The 21,575-nt window shown below is 33.9% G+C and overlaps 1 protein-coding gene across 1 annotated transcript in view; it reads left to right on the forward strand.

Moving 5' to 3' along the window:
- Window positions 1-21,575, forward strand: part of Mms22l (MMS22 like, DNA repair protein) — a 124,058-nt gene that overhangs the window by 92,919 nt on the left and 9,564 nt on the right. Inside the window, exons 15-21 of the mRNA XM_026392764.2 lie at window positions 1,989-2,139; window positions 3,054-3,205; window positions 4,217-4,359; window positions 8,945-9,104; window positions 13,963-14,132; window positions 16,644-16,855; window positions 19,991-20,154. Coding sequence (XP_026248549.2) covers window positions 1,989-2,139; window positions 3,054-3,205; window positions 4,217-4,359; window positions 8,945-9,104; window positions 13,963-14,132; window positions 16,644-16,855; window positions 19,991-20,154 — 1,152 coding nt within the window. The remainder of the gene's footprint in view (window positions 1-1,988; window positions 2,140-3,053; window positions 3,206-4,216; window positions 4,360-8,944; window positions 9,105-13,962; window positions 14,133-16,643; window positions 16,856-19,990; window positions 20,155-21,575) is intronic.

Raw genomic sequence — 21,575 nt, forward strand, 5'->3', positions numbered from 1 at the left:
AAGATGAGCCCTGAAATTGGTCATTGGATTTTACAAGAAGGAAGACATTTGTGACCTTGAAGAGCAATTTGTGTGTAGTGGATACTCAATGGATTAAAGATGAATTAAGAGAAAATGTAAAAAGAATAACAAACTACAAATATAGATAAATCTTTTAAATATCACCATTTAAGAAAAATGGGAATGAATTAGAGCAGTAGAGTCAAAGAGAAGGGTTTGTTTTTGTTTTTAAGTAAGGTGGAAGAAATTTCAGTGTATTTAATACTTACAAGAATGTTCCATAGTAAATGAAAATTGGATGGTGCAAAAATGTCACTTTTGTTTTGGTGTCGAGAGAAGAAGGGACCCCACAGAGGAACTTGGCCTTAGTTCTTTTATAGTAGAAGAGGAGAAGGGAGAGTAAATGGGCCCTGATGGAGGCAACAGTGTGAATGTGGTAGGAGTTGTGGTAGTACTGGTATGATGTTTCTCATTTCTCTGTGAAGTAGTAAATAAGTGAGGATCTAGAGGGAGGAGTTGCTGGCTGTTAAAGAAAAGAGGAAGGGGAAGATATGTGATAGTTGCCTAGGAGAATAGAAGCCTGAATGGACTAGGGAAATGTTGGACTGCTGGCTGAGGTTGGGCCCCCACATGAAGTCTCTAATCATATTCATCAGCATTATTGTTCTCATTTATGCTAGTTCAGGTACTTATGAAGAGGAGGCCAAGAAGTGGAATTAAACAGATAACTCCCCCCCCCCCTAGGCAAGTACAGTGAATCAAGAAAAGTTCCAGGGAGTTGGTGGCATACATAAATGAGTGTAGTAATGGGAAATACCCTAAAGAGGGAAGGGAAGACATGATCACAAGGAAGGTAGGGAAAGAGTTGTGGGTGCAGTAGATTATAGGCCCTGATGTAATCAAAGAATTGTTGGATTTAGGGTCCTAGACTAAAGCAAATTTGGTATCAAAAGGTATAGCACTTGAAAATAAAATTATAGAAAGATTGTGGTTATTGGTAATGCCAAGGTTTCTGTGATCACCATGGGACTCTCTAAAGTAGAATGGAGCAATATTCTTTGGAGGAGAGGAGTGCCAAGAAATGAAGGGCCAAGATACTAGGGGAAAAAACATCAATGGTAAGGTTGTTGTTGGAGAGAATAATAAGGAACGACAGTCTACTCAGCTCTGCATGGGAGAGGGGTAAACTAGGAGAGTGCAGGTGACTATAAGAGAGTTAGAAGAATTCGTGGCTGTTACCATCTGATGATATATATGACATTCAAAGGTAGGAGTTTTGGGAAGGAGAAAGGGGCATTGATCTAGAAACAGCAATGTGGATCAAGAATTAAACTCACCTCATCTGTAGATCAAGTGTTAGGGGTATGGGAGAATAAACCACATTTGAAGAAAGCTTCATAGACAGCAGTGTTTCATAAACAATTGATTGACAAGCATAAATCAGTGTAGTACAAATTGAGTTGATGGGGTTCCCAGTAAATCACAAAATGAAGTGTTATTTGTGTAACATGGTTAAATTAAAGAATTTTGGCTCCTAGATCTTTGGGTTCTGAAGAAGGTGGGGTGTGATTGATTATAGAGATTACTATTAAGGAAATTTTGTGTTCTAAGGTAAGAGTGAACTACTCACTGTGATAAGTAACAAATAAATAAGCTTAATTATAAAAGAGTAAATGCTAGAAAATTTTTTTATGTATCTTTGATTTGATGGCGACATACAAGCAGAAACCTCCAGCTTGAGTTAAAGAATCCAGTACAGATCCACAATGATAAGAAAGAGATGCTTCTCGATCCTTTCTTGAAGATCTAGATGATGCTATTAGAAATTTCTTTGACAACATGAATTTAGTTCAGTTTTAACTTTTTGCTTGTTCTACATTTCTAGATATGACATTTTATTATTTGGTATTTTTATCACTATTAAATAAATTGGGTGAGGGGAAATTTAAAATTTTTTCTCACCTAAGTTTCTTTCATTTTAAATCTAGATTTTACTTTGTTGGCAGCAGACATGCCAAGTACTGCTCCGTCAGATCTTCAGCCTCAGCCAGTAATATCAATAATTCAACTTTATGGTTGGGATGATATCATCTGCCCCCAAGTTGTAGCAAAATATTTAAGTCATTTACTACAAAATAGGTATGTGTCCTTATTTCAGTCATACTTATTAATGTAATCCCTAATAGATCAGTGCACTGGTAAGGTAAGAATTATTTAAAATGAAAAATGATATTTTCCACATATATTCTCATTTGGAAGATTTTTTTGCTTTCAGATACACCAACATTTTACAATAGTCATAGTAGGAAAGCTAGCTTGTGTTTTGTGGGTTGCTTTTTTTTTATTTCTTTTTGTTAATGTTAAGCCCTTTCAAAACTCTGTATACCATCCCCATTCTTATGAACAGATTAGCCAGGTCTTTGGCTTCATGACAAGGATTACTTTTAAAATTTCTTGGAGATATTGCTTTCGAATCCCATGTGGGGTAATCTTTGAACCTGTGGAATGGAGGAACAGGGAAGTGGATAGGGGTGGAACTTGTCAGGAGACAATCATATGCATATGTTTTGTCTGTAATTTTTTTTACCCATTCCTCATATGGTCATGAGATCTTCTCTGCTTAATTTTTCCAAAGGCCACTTTGATGTTTTTTTGTTTTGTTTTTTGTTTCTTCTGCTTGCTGCTTCTGCTTCCTTCATTATCATCTCACCTATCTAGATATAAGCCCCTTGCTTTTCCCATTTCACCCATATGCTTCCTCAACCTTTCCCTTGGCTTATAACATCAATGGAAAAAGGAAAGTTTAAAATTAGAACATTACACATGACAACACAAATTTATCTAGCATTTCTTTTTGAGTATAGTATTATTATCTGTAGTATTCATTTTCAGCAATGCCTGTCTATGTTAGTGTATTTATCTGAAAGATGAGTGAGACCAAGTGTGTTCATGGGAGATGTTAGATTGCATTTCTTAACTTGCTGTCTATACTCAGGGAATATATTGCCATTTTTATTCTTGTTGTTTTAATATGCGTTAACTTGCCTTTACAGCACCCTGTGTGAAACACTTTCTCATTCAGGCTGTGTATCCTTTCAATCCTCAACTATAAGATCATGGATCCGTTGTGTTTTGCAAATGTATATAAAAAATCTCTCTGGACCTGATGATTTGTTTACTGATGCAATTTCTGAGCAGGCAGTTGGTAAGTGAGTGGTGTATGCATTTATTTGGTGAGGCATGGAGGGTGTATCTATTGAAAGCTTTTTGCTCTCTAGATTATTACATAACTTTTAAAAAGTATCTTTTTATTTTTTAGTTATAAATGGACACAATATCTTTATTTTGTTTATTTATTTTTATGTGGTGCTGAGGATCAAACCCAGTGCCTCATATATGTGAAGCAAGCAAGCACTCTGAGCCACAACCCCAGCCCAAGATTATTACATAAATTAATAGAAAATATACAAAGTATGTTTATAATTAAGTGTATATATAAGCAGAAATTTATTCTTTCCTTTTGCACTCTGCTTCTTTTTCTTGATGTGTGTGTGTGTGTGTGTGTGCACACACACACACACACACACTTTTTTTTTTTTGGACTACATATGACAAATTCCCCTGCTATCAAGATAAAAGAACTTGTTTCCTTGGAAGCCAAGAACAAAAACTTGTTCCTCAGGTGACAAGCTATTTTCTTTTACTCTGAAAAAATTTATCACACAAAAACGTGGAAATTTGAAGTATTACCAGATATCACACTGTGAGTACCCAAAAAGAAAAATATCCAATTGTGAATAATTCTGTTCTATTTTTATTAGATATTTTGCCTTTCTTCTGCTTTATTATTAGTCATTGAGTGACTCTGGTTACTTTTTAAAAAATATTTCATACAGTTTTATTTCTGTAGAACACACCTTTTCCTCAATTGTTTTTTCCAACCATTTGTAGCAGGGCTGCCCTGAAAAAAGGCTTTAAATTTTCTCTGATATCTTACTATATCAGTTGGCTTTACATGAATGACTTTTGGGCTAAGTTGTTCATAAGTGAGAAAAACTTTTACTCTTTAATTTTATGGAAATTTGAATTTTAAAAAAAGCATGTCATAAACAAGGAGTTACATCCCCTGCACTCACATATATACATATATTCAGCATATTGAAAACTTTATTTCATTATATATCTTTATATCATAAATATGTGATTTTATTTACAGAAAAAGATTATGTGGAACAGTTGGCTGAATTGACAAGGTTGATATTTAAACTCTCAGAAGTAAAGGATATTTTCTCAAAGGCACAAATTGGATATTTACCCATCCCAGAAGACCCCAAAAAAGCACTTGTTCAATTCCTTGAGGTATTTTTCATTTATTAGTATAATTGTGTTACTAATTGTACTGTACTGATCAGTGTTCTTAAAATTTTTCTATAAATTTAATTTTTTAAAAATTGAATTATATTATCAGTTGCCTGCTATTATAAAATTCTGGAGGAAGAAAATTGAACCTAAAGTATAGTACAAATCACTTGTAGGACAACAGAAAATTTACATTTAATGAAGAATAATAAAACTAAAGAGTACTACATAAAAGTTTTACTCTAAGGCCACCCAAAATTTTAAGAATGTCTTATTACTGAAATTGCTGGATAGTAATGTTCTTGGGCACTTGCAAACTAAAATTACTTGTTCATTATAGTTCTAGCTGAGTATTTACTGCCCTATGACAAACACTGTAAGCCTTAGTATACTAGCTATTTCATATGTAGTATGATTGGGGTTTTAAAGTCTAATCCATGTGGTTTGGTTTTTCTAAATAATAAAGAGTCCCATTTAAATTTTAAATTATTAATTTTAAAAGAATATATCTTGTGTGATAATGCTTGTTTTCTAAGTCCAGTTGAGGTCATTAATGTGTTTAAATTAGTGTCTTTTATAAGCAGTTCACAGTAAAAGTAGAGTGATTGTTTTCTACAGAGTGGTTGGCATTAACTATACTGAAAATAATTACAACCAATAAGCTTTTTACATAAATGTTAATTCTTCCATAAGTTTTAAGTTAAAGTACAATTGTAAGAAAATTAAAAATATTGTATAAACATTAACAACATTTAGTAATTGAACATGCAGATGCAAAATATACATTTCTGTTGGGCACTTCATTTAGTTGTTGACTGAGGCTCAACCCACGATTAAATAAATACCTATTGTTTGCTTGGAACCCTACTGGATCAGAAAAGGAAGTCAAGTATTCTGTTGTGCTGTCCTACCAGTGAGTTGTATTATACTTTAAATTTAGTCTTCCTAAATATAATTTAGCCCAAATTAATTTTTCTTTTATCATTAAACAAATGATAGTTTTTAGCTAGGTGCTGCAAAGTATTACCTAAGGCATGTTAGAAATTTAAAAAACCAGAAGAACTTTCACTTGTCAGAGACCATAAGACATATATAGAGTTTAAAATGATGCAAGGTTGGGGCTGGGGATGTGGCTCAAACGGTAGCGTGCTCACCTGGCATGCGTGCGGCCCGGGTTCGATCCTCAGCACCACATACCAACAAAGATGTTGTGTCCGCCGAGAACTAAAAACTAAATACTAAATATTAAAAATTCTCTCTCTCTCTCTCTCTCTCTCTCTCTCTCTCTCTCTCTCTCTCTCTCTCTCTCTCCCTCTCCCTCTCCCTCTCTCCTCTCTCTCCTCTCTCACTCTCTCTTTAAAAAAAAAAAATGATGCAAGGTCTTATATGCTTAGTGTCAGTTTGTTGATAGATGAATCAGTAGGTAAAGAATTTCAGAGCATTTTAATAAGATGTTTATAGTTTATCCTGGGAAGAGTAGGAAGATTTTTAAGTAGGTCTGATTTGATTAAATGACTTTTATATGAAAATTAGAAACAATAATATATTTAAAGGTGTGGGAGTTATCAGCCAGAAACTAGTAGAGTTTGGAAAGAATTGAAGATTAAATGGATATGAAATAAATACTGTTTGTAACCAGAAAAGTGATGATACCTTAAGGAGAAATAGGAACTTCATGATTTAGGTTCAAGGGTGGTAAGTAAGCAAGAAGTTCACTTTGCAACTTGTTTAGTTTAGAGTTCTGTCAAGTGTCTCAAAGATTATCTGCAGGTTCTGTGATTCACTAGGGGAGTTGTGAGAGACTGGAACTCAGAATATAGTTGTACTTACAGCCATGACCTGTTACAAAGAAAGCATATAAAGCACAAACAACAAAGGGACAAGGTACATGGCAGTGAAGTCTAAAGAAACCAGGCATAATTTCGAAGTGTCTTTTCTCATTGAAGGAGAGACACAGGGTATGTTTAATTCTTCAGCAAGGAGTAGTGATGAGACATGAAATATTCACTATCAGGGAAGGTCATCAGCAATTCACTGTCCATGGTTTTTATTTATTGGGAACTGGTTACATGCACCTGCTTTGCCTTGCACTTTCAGAATTCCAGATGTACAAAAGGAAAATAGGCATTTGGCATAGCAATGCTATTTGTACAGATTTTTTTGGCACAGTGAGCCATTCTTATCAGGGAATAGTGAGCAGCTTCCCTAAAACTCTAAAGGCCCAAGGCCCTACCTGACATGGAAGACTTTTTAAGGATATCAGCATTTGGCCTGCAGTGTGAATTCTTTTCTATACAGAAATGATATAAGTTGTCATAGTCAATGTACTAAGAAATGCATGTCTTTTAGTCTGGGGAGATTAGAGATAAACATAAAAAAAAAATTGAGATTCCTTAGGTGTACTAAAGTTCAAAAGTATGGTTGATAGGCTCCTGGGAGTTACTGATACGTTGTCAAGAGGTTCTAGAGCTCAAAACTATATTGACATAGCACAAATCATGCAAAAGCTTTAGCATGAGTCAGTACTGTGTCCTAAGATTATATTAGTAGCCATGATAATTTACACTTTTATATACTCAGGAAAAACAGTCAGTTAGTTCACTTAAGAATATCCTTAATGAAGAAATAAAATTATTAATTTTATTAAATCTTGACCCTGAGTACATATTCTTTTAATATTCTGTGAATGACAATGCAAAGTGCACTTAAAGCACTTTTGCTGCATGCCAAAGCAATGTGGTTGTCTAAATGAAAAGACTTGTGTAATTATTTGAGTTGCAAGCTGAGCTGATTGCTTTTATCTTGAAAGAACAACTGACAAAATGTGGTTATTCAGACTTGGGTATTTGGCAGACATTTTTTTCAAAAATGAATGAAGTAAGCCAGCCCATCACTTCAAAGAAAACAACTGACAATATCTGTTGCTAATAATATAATTTGAGCTTTCAAGAAAATTAGAATTTTGGAAAGCTTGTATTTGTCATTGTGAGCTTGAGGGCTTCTTGATACTTAATGACTTTTTTTATGAGAATGGTGTTGGTATTAATGCATATGACTTTTTTGCCAATATCAATAATGAAATGTGTCAACATCAGGAAGCTGTGTGACTCAAGGAGTCAGAATTTTCCAAATGACCAGTGCAAGCTTTTTAACAAGCATTCAAGGGTAAAAGATCTATTCTAAGTACAAGATATGCCAAGATCTCTTAATGTAGGAAGTGTCCACTGACATCATTTTATGACATCATTTTAGATTCCTCAGATTCTTTAGTTCCATAGTTCATTTTGACTGGCCTCCAAAAAATACCATTTGTCAAGTTTTGGTCTAATAGCAAAGAGAAATTTCCACAGTTATTTGAAAAATTTGTCAAAATACTACTTCCACCTATATGTACTTGTGAGGCAAGATTTTCTTTATTCTGTAACAGATCATAAGAATCACATATAGAAGGAAATAAGAAATAAAGCCTACTTCTATTAAGCTGGACAGTAAAGAGATTTGCACAAATGTTTAAGAACTGCTACTCTTCTCATTAATTTGTTTTGGAAAATAATTTTTACTGAAATGTTATTCCCATCCCTCCATGTCATAAGTGACCTTCCACTCCCTTTTATGGCCTTCTGCCATTTTTTCCAACTACAGCATCCTTTCAAGTTTGCTCTTCCTCCCCCATTCACCTTAATTAGCCTCCTTGGAGACTTACTTCAACTACTTTTAACAGTACCTTCATAATTGTAGTCTTTTGTCTTTTGGTCAAACCTACAAACTTTCAACCTTAGGTCAGTGCAGTAAATCCAGCTTTCTCTCCTTCCTCATGTCTACTAAGAGCAACTGGAGCAGCTGGCAAGGCTGGGGAGATCCCCCAACTATGTGTATTGGTGCTATTTGTGGTCTAGTTTAGGTCATTGAAATCCACTCCAAGTTTCCAAAAATGACTTTAAAACTTTACTAATTTCTTCAAACTTTCTAATCCAATAGCTTCTCTTATTTCTTCTGTGGCTTTACTTACTTATTCCCACCTTCCTGATGTTATTCTCTTATTTCCCTTCCTCTTCTTCCCTCCTTACTGTTATTTATTATTAAATTAGCAGACTCATAAAGAAAATTCTGGGAGGTAGAGGGACGTCTATTTCTATCATAAAGCTGAACTTTATACAGGTTTTAGTTGTTGGGATATGGTAACATTACTAATAGGCTTTCCTTGTAGGAATTTGGAGATTTTTGAGTCCTCAGTCACATACATTTGATGAGCTTCCTTGTTTGGTAGTCTTGATGTGATTTCATTACAACATTCTTATACACCAGTTTTGTGGGTGTTTTTTTTCCCCAGTGATACTTTGCTGAGTGAAACCTCCTATAAATAATTATTGGTGAATTGATTTTTTTTATTCTTCCTGTAACCTTTATTTTAATTATAAAAAGCAAGATTTAGTTCTTTTCATGTGAAATTTAATTGCTGTGAATCATTATTGGAAAGTTAAGGGTGAAGGCCTAACTGTATTGGGTATGTATGTATGGGGTAAGGGAATTAAGTCCCTATTGTATAAAACCTGGAATGTTAAATATTGTTTTCCTTTATTTATAGGCTGTTGGTACAACTTACAGGAATCTCCAGACACTTTCTGATAAGTCTGCTATGGTCACAAAGTCCTTAGAATACCTTGGTGAAGTATTAAAATACATAAAACCCTATTTGGGAAAAAAAATTTCCAGTGCAGGGCTGCAGCTCACTTATGGGATGATGGGTATGTATTCTTGACATTATTTTCCTACTATCATTTCCTTATGTTGAGCCTAAAGTATCAGGGTGGACAGAAATATACTGGTGAAATCACTTATTCTCCATAAAGTCATAATAATCTGAAATACAGTGATTTAGCTTAAAATAACTCATGTTGGTCTTGTGTTTGTTATGTTTGTGTTAATATTAAAATTAATTGTGATCAATACAGAAAATATACCAAAACAGTTAGCAGTAGTCTGCTGTAAGTTACGTTGTGAATAACTGAATAACTAAAATAGAGCTCTTGTTAATGCTTACCTGTACTTCATTAGAATTTAAAACATCAGAAAACCCCACTTCCTTTATTTTTATGGTCTACTCTGTATGAACGAGGTCAGGAGGTTTAATATGAGCATTAAGGTATTTATGCTTCAAATTTTGTTTCTCACAATATTGTGTTTTCCCTTTTCAAAAAGAAATCTTTTTCTCTGCCTGTTCTAGAACAATGGAGTTCATCTTTCTTTAGGAATTCAGTAATTTGAATATCTTTGTTCACTAAAACCATGTTGCTAACCAAAAATAGGAACTGGATAAAGGTACATGAAAAAGATTTCCTTAGAAGTTCTTATATAGAATTTAAGTTTTTTAGTTTTTTTATTTCTCTGTGGCCAAAACCTTATATCTATTCCCTTTAATCTTGTGAATGTATAAATAAACCTGATTTAGGCTGTCTCAAACCTTTTATCTTTGTTGTGAAAGATAAAGGAGAATGTGAAAAATGTGTAAATATGGATGATGTACAATGTAGTGAAAGCAATGGTAGCAATTCAGACATCTTAATTTTAGAATATTTATTATAAATTTATTATAAATATTACATAGGAAAATCTAGATTAGCATTTTAGCATTTAGGCTTATATTAGTCTCTTAAAAAAGTTTTATGATGTTTCCAGATTTAGCTTTTTGCCAAGCTAAGTGTATGATTATAGAGTTATGTCTTTATATTGCAGAATATATGATAGTCTTATCAGAAACTACAAAATGACATTGGATTTGTGATATGTAGACCTGGGGCAAAATTTTACTTATGAAGAATTTTCTTGAAGGCCTTCTTTGTTCTGCAACCTTGGGTTTCTGGGGGTGGGGGGATTAGTGGCAAATAGGTTTATATTTTTTCTTTTTGTGTAGATATCTCAAAAACAGGGAATAGAATATACAACTATGGTGTTACCCATTTATTCATTAGAAATTAGGAACAGGTAGGGCTGGGGATGTAGCTCAGTGGTAGAGTGCTTGCCTAGCATGTGTGAAGTTCTGGGTTCAATACCCAGCACTGCAAAAGAAAGAAAGAAAAAAATAAGTAAGGAACAGATAAAGCTGTTTTCTTTATGTAGAAGGTTTAGAATAAAGTGGAGAAAAGCAAATATAAACATAGGAAAGTTTAAAGCGTGTTGGGTTAGGCTACCAAAACCAGTTGAGGAAAGGAGAGTTAATCACTTATAAGGCTGCTACTAGAAGACACATGCTATTTGTAAAACCATACTCCATGTTAAGGAGTAACATCTGGGATCTTGATTGTAGTCTAATAATTTGTGAAAAGGCAGAGTTGATCCATCAGTAATATCCTCAACTTCCCTTTCCTTTTTTTTTTCTTTTTTTTTTTTTTTAGCGTGTACAGGGGGAGACAGGGTTGTGTTTGTTCCAGTTTTGTTGTGGTTTAAGTTTGTTTTCTCATTCTTCACATCTCATACTTTCTGTTTCCTTGCCTTTCATTTAGATCACCCTCATTTCTTTGGCCATTTTGCCCTTTTGTTTTTGTGGTTGAAGTTCCACCCATGAACTTTCAGTGCCCAGCCCAATTGTCTCTGCTTTTCCCACATTCCCAGGTAGACTTAGTCTCCCTGATTGCACTTCATTTGTTTTTAATCTTATGGCATTTTTTATACCTTTTCAATTGTTAAAAATTGCTGTAGTCTGGCTGCAGCAAAATAACCGGGGGTGACGAGAAACTTGTGTAGATTAATATAGCAGGAGTGGGAGCCGTTTATTGTAGGACAGGAGCAGTATATATACATTCCACAAAGCTTATCTTAATTAACATAAACTCGATACAGCAGTCAACCAATAAGGAATCTCCACACTTAATGGCTCGATGGAGTTACTTCATAAACCACTCCCTCTGGCAAAATGCCAGGCGCCATCCAGACTTGTTTACAGACTCTAACATTTGTCAGGCGCCATCCTGACTTGTTTCACAACAATTCATGCACCCTCCGTTAACGAAAAGTATTCAGTAATAGCCTTTTGCTGCAACTTTTTTCCTGATAATCCTTCTTCTGAACTTTCTTTTTCTTTCTGACTAGAGTTCCTGGGCTCTTATCAACACATGCCCTAACTGCTCTTGGTTCCACTGGGGTGCCTCCTTCCCTTAGTAATTTACTTAACACCCCTTCCATATTTTCGTCAGAAAGACAATACAATACATTGAGACAAAACAAGACACAAACATACTGTATCAATCTTCTCCATTTTCTCAAAATGGCCATTTTTCCTCTCGCCCTATCTGCCTATGGACGAGCAGATTTGCTCCCGTCCTATCTATGGACGGGCAGCTTTTTTTTTTTTTCGACTCTTACCCCCGAGTGTCCCTGGGCTCCCCATACAGGCCACCATCTGCCGCTGTCCGGCTGCAGCAAAATAACACGAGCAACTTGTGTAGATTGATACAGCAGGAGTAGGAGCCCTTTATTGTAGGACAACAGAAGTATTTATACATTCCACACAGCTTATCTTAATTAACATAAACTAGATACAGCAGTCAACCAATAAGGAATCTCCACACTTAATGGCTTGCTGGCATTACTTCATAAACCACTCCCTCTGGCATTTTGCCAGGCGCCATCCTGACTTGTTTACAGACTCTAACAAAAAATGTGTACTAATTTTTAATCTTATTCAGAGTAGTAGCCATAACTTCTGAAATTTTTATTTCTCTCATTTCGTATTAAGAAAAAGAATATTTATGGAGTATGCATCACATACTGTATTGGGAATTTAAAATATGCTGGTTTGAAAATTTCTCCAGTGTAGGTAATAGCAGATGCTAAATATTTCTTGAATTTAATAAATTTATAAATCTATTAGTAGTACATCATATTATTGTTTTTAAATAAGAAAGATTGCTTTTAAGTATAAATAGATTTTTAAATATGTATTATAATGATTCCAATACTTTTAAAGTAGAAAGTAAGTATATATAAAAGAACTTTTTTATAGTGGTTATCTTTAGACAGGGAGATTGTCTTAGTATTAGTATATAATATTTCTTTATAGCCAGGAAAAAGACTTGTTTTTGTTCTGTTTTGTTTTTAATAAACCTACTATGTATTTAAACTGTTCCCAAAGTTGTTGTTGTTGTTGTTGTTCTGTAGTTGTAAATAGGCAGAATACCTTTATTTGTTTATTTCTTTTATATAGTGCTCAGGATCGAATCCAGTGCCTCACACATGGCAAGTGCTCTGCCACTGAGCTACAGCCCTAACCCTGTTCCCAATGTTTTTGACTTAAGTTTTTCCTCATCATTCTTGTTTGCATTTTTAATATCACATATGTACAGATATTATCAGCTGAAATTTAAGAAGTAGAAATCTGAAACATCAAATGTATTAACTTTTCCCTTCTGTGGCCTCATAAAAACTAAGGTCTTTCACTGCAGAAGATGAAATACAAAGGTAGATGATGTGTTTTTGGTTGGTCTGTATCTACTCTTTTTAAGTAATATCTTTATGACACCTGAATGATGTGAATCATTTCAAATGTTGGTTATGATGACAGTTGCTTTATGGATATATTAATGTTAGTTAGAATGTGAGTTCTTCTTATATTGCTGTCAGACTCAAATTTTCTACCCACTAAAAAATGAGGAGCAAGCTAGCATTATTTAAAATATTGCTAAGTGAACACTGTGTTTCTTTATGATTGATTATTGTACTTCCTTTTACAACAGATGATTAATGTTGCTGTTTGTTCTTCTTAGAAGTGATTATTGGTTGTTTTTTTTTTTAACATCAATATACTCTTCTTTAAGCAGGTGTGTTCTCCTTCTGAGTTTGAATTTTAAAGTTTCTGTTTGATGGAAATGACTTTGAATGTTATCATCTTTTTTGCTTTCTAAGGCAGAATGAAATGTAAAAGTTTATGCAGTAGTTTTACCACTCTGCTGTTGGAACAAGCACTTAATCTCTTTTTAAATTTGGTTTTCAATAAATGAGGCTTCAATAGCAATAATATACCCCAGTGAGAATTATGTATCTATTACATACTATATAAAAAAAGCGTATTCATTTGTTAAGTTTTACTCTCATCACATATTATAGTTGATGGACTCCTAGCATCAAGGAAATCAAGTCTCTTTCTTTTATTCCAGATTCAAAATTTTGTGTGTGTTTTTTTTTATGATAAATAAGTGAAAGGTGTAAAAACTGAAGTTTAAGGAGCCTAAATGATTGCTCCAAGGTGTTACAACTTCTACTTCTCCTATTTTAATAATTAAATTTAGTTAAACATCTCCTTGAGAACCAGATTGAGGCAGCCTATAAAATTATATAAAAGATAAAAATATAAAGAAATAGAAGAATATAAGAATATATGAATGGAAAGCAGAATATATGAATGCCAGTTGCTCATATATTTGTTTTTCCCAACCCAGAAGTCTGAGAGAAATTTATCTCAGTGAAATGCAGGCTTAAACTATATCTTTTGACTCCCAGGATGATTCTTCCTACTACCTATTTATATTTTAAACATAATTTTTTTCATGGAATAATAAATGCTGTAGTTAGGAGACAACCATAACTGCTGTTGTTTCTCTTCTCTATTAGGAATTCTTGTTAAATCATGGGCTCAAATTTTTGCCACCTCTAAAGCCCAAAAATTGCTATTTCGGATCATAGATTGTTTACTGCTGCCACATACAGTATTACAGCAAGAGAAGGAATTACCTGCACCCATGCTGACTGCAATTCAGAAGAGTCTTCCTTTATATCTCCAGGTATGTAAGCAGTGTGGCTGCTTAAAGTAATAAAAGGGAAAACTTTGTCTTAAAACATAATTTACCAAATGCGGATTTAAAAACCGGACATTGTAATCTCAAGGTACATGTGTACCTGTGACACAAGCACTGAACAAGTTTTAAACTTCTTTGTTTTCAGAGCTAAAGAAAAAGAGATTAGAAAGGCAAGTTCTCAACCTCAAGAAGCTTGAGGTTGAGAGGGTGTCAAACTGGCACAGACCCTTAATAGTAGTGTGCTCAGTATTTTCCTTAGAGACCTGAGCTATCTATTCATCAACCAGACTAGGGTGGAGGAGATGTGAGAATATACTGTACAGAATATTAAGTGTAGAAGAGCTGAATGAAAAGAGTTGAGGACCATTTCTATCAGAGGGAGCAACTTGTACTAGGGCGGGAGCTTTAAAAAAAATAAGGCGCATTGGGGAAAAGCAAATAGTTCTGTTGTGGTTGGAAATTCACATGGAAGGAGCCTTATATGGGAAGGCTTTATATTACCATTCTAAAGAGTTTGAATTTCATCTTTGACATGGGGAGTATTGATGGATTTTGAGCAAAGAAGTGGGAGTGACAGAATCATGTTTACATTTTAGAAAAATGATTCTGGTGTTAACATCTAAAATAGTGAGGAGGTTAGATTGGAGATACAGAATGCATTGATACAGAATACTAGTTCATTGAAATTACCTACACATTATCTAAAGGTTTTTAAACTAAGGCAGTGAGATTAGAGCCCACGCAGCAGATTTCAAAAACATTGATGAGCTCCAATTAAAAATACTTGCTGCATGAATTGTGGAGGAACAGAAAAAAAATGAATTGCTTCCTAGTTTCCCGAAGACTGCCAGTCACTATCACATTAGTACTACAGTTAGTAGTGTTGTTAACTAAAATGGAGAATTCTGGCAATACAGGGATGAAGGTAAGGATCCGTTTTTGAGCAACTTTTGTTTGAAGCTTATGGAATATCTAGGTAATGAAGTCCAGTAGTCAGTTTGAAATATTGACCTGTCATTCATTATTGAAGATAAGTGCTACTTAATTTGAGGTCAAGAAAGGAAAACTGAGGAGGAAAGGAGAAAGTAGATTTTGATTAGGTAATTAAGTGATCTCTTTCATAGATGGATTTTTAAAATTTCTGTCTCCTAACTTTGCTAACCCTGTTTCCCTAGCTATAAAATGGATATAAAGATATGAACTCTATAGGTTTTTTTTTTTTTAGAAATTAAGCTTTAAGTTGACTTGGTAATTTTGTATTTATGATAGTACAAAAATCAAAGTTTAATGTGTCATCTAGCAGAAAGATAAAGAACAGTCCACAGCGCAGTATAGACTGCTTATCTCAACAACTGGCAGATGAGTGGAAAGGAAGGTGCTTATCAAGAGAATATGGAAACAGGTTTAGCAAAGTTAGGACCTCAATAAAGTTCACAAGAACTCGAAGTTTTGTTTTAACCTGCTAAACCTGTTTCCCTAGCTATAAAATGTATATAAAAATATTAACTCAATGGGTTTTTTTTTGAGAAATTTAAGTGAAATAATGAATATAAAGTACTTGGCACAGTTCCTGAGAGAAAAATCTCTAAATAAATTGTTATTGCTCTAAGTCTTAATCTTCTGCATTCTTCTTCAATAAATTATTTTTTTAAAAATTTATCACCATATTGGTGACACATACTTGTAATCCCAGTGAGGCAGAAGGTTAAGGCAGGAGAATCACAAGTTTGGCCAGTTTCAGCAACTTAGTAAAAACCTGTCTCAAAATAAAAAGAAGGGCTGAGGATGTAGCTCAGTGATAAAGCATTTCTGGGTTCAACTTCTACTGCAAAAACAAAAATAATTATCACATTTATGAGCTGTGTGTGTGTGTGTGTGTGCGCACACACACACACACACACACACACACACTCACATATGCTGGAAAGAGAAACCAGGGCCTTAGGCATGCAAGCACTCTACCACTGACTACATTCCCAGCCCTAATTTACCATATTTCTTAACATGGAAAAGTTTTGGCATAAATGTAGACAAAAATGACCAGTGCCCTATATAAAAAAAAAGACTGACCTTAAATGTATTTTATAATTTGTGTGTGTGTGTGTGTGTGTGGAGTAGCAGTAGTAACAGTAGTAGTAATAGTAGTAGTAGTAGTAGTAGTAGTAGTAGTAGTAGTAGTCAAGTTTTCTGAGGACAGGAGAAAGAATCTCAGTTGTTTTTTTTGTATTCTTTTCTCCTGCTTCCGTGTTCATGTCCCTAAAATAGGCATTTTTGGTTAAATACCATAGCATATGTAATATCTAAGCTCAATTCCTGAAGGTTCATATGTATGTTATCTAATGATGATGTCAGATGTCATTTTGATTGTGATAAGTTATAAATTCTGACATGAATATTAATTCTGGGATTATATTAGTAAATTCCTAAATATTGTATATATTTTTAAAACTTCTTAGTATTTCTTTCTTTTTTCTTTTTTTTTTTCCACCCCTGTAGGGCATGTGTATCATATGCTGTCAGTCTCAAAATCCAAATGCCTATTTGAATCAATTGCTAGGAAATGTTATTGAGCAGTATATTGGACGGTTTCTTCCAGCTTCACCATATGTTACAGATGTTGGACAACATCCTGTTTTGCTGGCACTGAGGAATTCAGCCACCATTCCATCGATATCATCTCTAAAGAAATGCATTGTACAAGTTTTAAGGTACATCTAAGTAGTAAAAATAGATATATGTATGAATTATTCTCCTCTATTAGAAAATAACACAGTATCTCAAAAATACTGGCAATCATTTAGGATGCGGGTGGTTTAGAAACTTTTCTTTTTCTGAGAAATATTAAGAAATTATTTAAATTACATTTGCTCATAGCAGCCTAAGACAATACTTATTAAATTGCTTCTGTTTTTTTTTTCTATGGAGCCATTATTTTCCTTGCATCTATATTCCTAAAGTTATTTCATAGTTTTTCAATAGATAAGCATTAATTTTATTTTATACTTTATAAAATATAGTAATTACATTTTATAAAGGAAAAGATAAATGCTGATATGTAAAAGGAAGCTAATATGAAGTCCTGTTTTATTAGTTCACTCTTTATCTTAACTCCATTTTATTATTAAATAGATTAATGAGTGAAACTTCTTAGGTTTTCTACTAAACTTTATATCCTTTAACTGCAATACTGGAAAATTCAGTAATAGAAATTATCTTTTGTCTTCATGTAATATTTAGCTTTACATGAAATTAGTTTTTAACATTTAAGATGCTATGGTGATACATATTTTCTTTCCTAGTAAAAGTGTTCTGTGTTTTTTAATGACCTGACAATATCCATCACCTCTCATTACAGGATTCCATACCTAAAATCTCATCTTCTTTTTGTGTTCCTAGTATCTTATTACTTGGGTTTGGAAGCTTTGTCTTCTTTGTTCTCTCTCCTTTGGCAAATGATTGCTTCCTTCCTTCATTTTTACTTGACTTATCACATTGCCCCTAGTCTATACCAAAGTCTCCCAACTACTTTCTCTAGTCTTTTTCTTCTAGTTCAGCATAAAAAATGAACCTGGATTACTTTTTTCTCCTAAAATACTGATGCATTTGGACACTTCTTTGTCCCCAAACCTTCCTTGGCTCCCTTTGACCTGTGAAATAAATTCCATATTCTAATTCCATATTCTAATTCTCCATAATCTGTCACTTCACCTTTCCAAACATATTACTAGGCCAGCTTCAGCAACTTAGCAAAAACCTGTCTCAAAATAAAATGAAGGGCTGAGGATGTAGCTCAGTGATAAAGCATTTCTGGGTTCAACTTGTACTGCAAAAACAAAAATAATTATCACATTTATGAGCTTAGTTATTGCCGCTGCAAAATGCTTTATACTTACCCGCATCATAGCATTCTTCATGCCATTTTCTTCATTAAAATGCTATTCTTCTGGACTAAATCCTGCCTATCATCTATGAAACCTACAACTGAGATCTCAATGTTGTATGATGTTCTTTACTTTCTTAAAGTAGTGTGCACTGCATGACTAAATCTGCAAATTCATAATAGTTTTGCCTAACTTGTTTCTGAATTTCCAGCAAGATTGTAGTAATCTACCACTGTATTTGAGACATTGCACAACTCATTTTAATATAAACTAAAGTTTCACTAAAGTGAAATTAAATCTTTAGAACTGTTTTAAGCCCCATTATTGAGGATCCTAGTTGCATTAATGGACTTTCTTATTTACTTGTATCCAGTGGAAGTGTTTTTTCTCATGGTTTCTAGTTGAAGACCCCCAAGATGTAACAATTCCTGGGTTTTGGTTCAGGGTTTTGGTTTTTTTTTTTGTTGTTGTTGTTGTTTTGTTTTGTTTTGGTTTGGTTTTTTTTGTTTGTTTGTTTTAAAGAGAGAGAGAGAGAGAGAGAATTTTAATACTTATTTTTTAGTTTACGCCAGACACAACATTTGTTTGTGTGTGGTGCTGAGGATCGAACCCAGGCTGCATGCATGCCAGGCGAGTGCGCTACCCCTTGAGCCACATCCCAGCCCCAAGGGTTTTGGTTTTTGTTTAATACTCAGGAAAGATACAAAGATGGCCCCCTGTGATTTCCTGCCTTCTGTACTGCTCTACTCCAGCAGTCTCCCATCTGAGCTTCTTCCCCTGACTTCCTGAGAATTCTGTACTGATCTTAGCTAAAGCACCTTTAACACAGTCATACTTAACTTTTTTTGTCTTATCTAACTTCTCCATTAGATGATGATTCCCTTGCTTTCAGAAACTTATCTATATCCCTGTTCTTAGACTTGTACCTGGCACATCCCAGGTGCTCAATTATTGTCTGTTCTAGACATTAGTAAATCAGCAGTGAACAGATGGACAAAACCCACCCTCAAAGAATGAATGAATCTAATATGCAGTATTTGTTAAAAGCCATGAGGAAGAGAAACAATTACTATACATTGTTCCTTTCCTGAAGGAGTTTATAATCCTTAGTGATTTCTGTGTCTCATTATGTAAATTATCATTAGTTTTCAAACATATATTGATATCTAGTTTAGATTTAGCAGTATTTCACAAATTTTCAGATTTTCTAGACTTTTTTTTTAGAAAGTGACTATTCTCACTTTCATTTATTCACTTTAATGTACCCTGAACACCTGCTATGACCAAGGACCTATTCTAAGAAGTGGGCATACAAAGATGAGTCAGATTAAATTCTTAATAATCGCTGCTGAGCTAAAATGCTAAAATTTATCTTGCCTTGACAGATGATACAAAATTCTAAACTAGTTCTCTTATTCTTTTACCTGCTGGAGAAAGGAAAGATGTAAAGCTGGAGCAAGAAGCAGATTGCTAGAACAGGACTTTTATTTATTTAGAAAGATATGAACCTTCTCAAATTCCTAAATAAATAAATGTGAGGAGCAATTTATTTATGCAAATTTGACATTAGAGAAAATGTTGAAGCCTTGAGGAGCTGAGAGAGGAGATCATACTTACTAGAAAAGAAAAAAACAACAAAATAACAGTTAGGTTTGGTTAAATTCATTTTAAAGCCAGATGCTTTAAATTTAGTTCATGATACATCCCTGTATTATGTTTTGACCATCATAGCATACTGAAAGGATGTGCAGTCATTGCTTCTAATAGCTGATATTTAAAGATCGCATGGTAAAATATACATGCTTTTTTAAACTTTGCCTTATCCACTTGGGGATTTGTCAGTATCGTTTGTCAGTATCATTACAGTAAATTTGTCAGTATCATTACAGTATATAGTAATTTTTTTTTGGCTCTATTGAAAATTTTAAAGAAAAGAAAAAATAAAATTTTGCTTCTTTTCAGGAAATCCTGCTTTGCATTTAAAGGGTCAGCACCCCCTCCTCGCTTAGCATCCATTTTGGTCTTTATTCTCCAACTCTTCAAAGAAACTGACGTAGATATTTGTGATATTGAACTGCTACTTCCTGGCATCTTACAATGTTTGGTGTTGGTCAATGAACCCCAAGGTTAGTTTGTGAATATACTTGTGTTTCTCATTGTTTTCCGTTTACAAGTTAGGAAAGTACTCTTTCCCGTCAGTTAAATGAGTGGTTACAAAAGGTTGTGTGGCTATTTTCTGTATGTTCCTATATCCTGGATAAGAGTGAATACCAACTAATAGTTGAGGTTAGGGATAAAATGGTTAAAAATTGACATATTTCGGTTTCTGTTTTAGTTTTGTTTTTCCCTTGAAGGAAAGAGTTTATTTAAGGGCTACTTCCTATGTTAATATCTAAAAGACTATTTATTTAGTCTAGCTCCAATGCTAAATGCAATTTGTCAAATACCAAGTGGTCAGAGGCCAGTGTACTTTCTTCTATCCCAGTTTCTGCAAGAATATCTGTGCTGATTTAGGGGGAAACTTATGAGAATCCTTTGATTCTAGTTTTTTTGTTTTCAGTCTCATCAGCCTTAAAATATCCCTTATTTAATCCTTAGTGTCAACACTTTAATAAGATTATTGGGAATATGTAAAATAGGAGTCATACTTCAATCCTGAAGGAATTTTTAATGTAAATAGGGTCGTTTGTGTGTATTTACCATTATAATTTGATTGTTCAAGGCAGGGAATCTCAAATGTTTTCGCCTAAGTACTTTCAACTGCTAAGATAAATGAGTATAGTGCATACCCTGAAGAATCTGAGGGCAGTGCCCAAAGTGGTAGTGGAAAGCTCAAACAAGTCTTTGAAATGTTCTGTTTTATCTCAAAAACGTATGCCTATTTTTAAAAATCCATATTTATTTCAGTATTTTAAATGCTCCTAACTCTGGGTTTGTGTAAAACGTTGTGCTATGTTTATATATAATCCTGTTATTCATGGTAACATTCTCCTCACTAGAGAATATCCAGTGATGGCCCCCCAGACTCTTTAGAGATTTTGACCTCATTAAAAACTTATGTGTACTTTGAATTTCTATCCTATTGTACTGTATAATACAAAGTTGCTAACATAGAGCAGGTAGTACAGCAGTTGCCCTTTGTTTATAGTTTGGCTTTATGTTCTTTCAGTTACCTGTTCTTAATAGTGTCTGAAAAGATTAGATGGAAAATTCCAGAAATAAGCAATTCTTGAGTGTTTTAAGTTCTGTACCATTCTGAATAAGCATGATACAATCTCATAAATCATTCCTTTGTTCAGTGTATCCATGCTGTATATGCTACGCACCTATTAGTCATTTAGTAGTTTTCTCAGTTATCAGATAGACATCATAATGTGTGTTCAAGCAATGCTTATTTACTTAATAATGGCCCCCAAAGTGTTAGAGTAGTGATGCTAGCAATTTGGATATTCCAAAAAAAAAAAGAGCCACAGAATGCTGAAAGATTAAGATGTTTTGCGAGAGAGAAACCCTATTCATGTAACTTTCATTACAGTATATAGTTCTT

Source organism: Urocitellus parryii, chromosome 8 (genome assembly GCF_045843805.1).
Source record: "Urocitellus parryii isolate mUroPar1 chromosome 8, mUroPar1.hap1, whole genome shotgun sequence".
Taxonomy (NCBI): domain Eukaryota; kingdom Metazoa; phylum Chordata; class Mammalia; order Rodentia; family Sciuridae; genus Urocitellus; species Urocitellus parryii.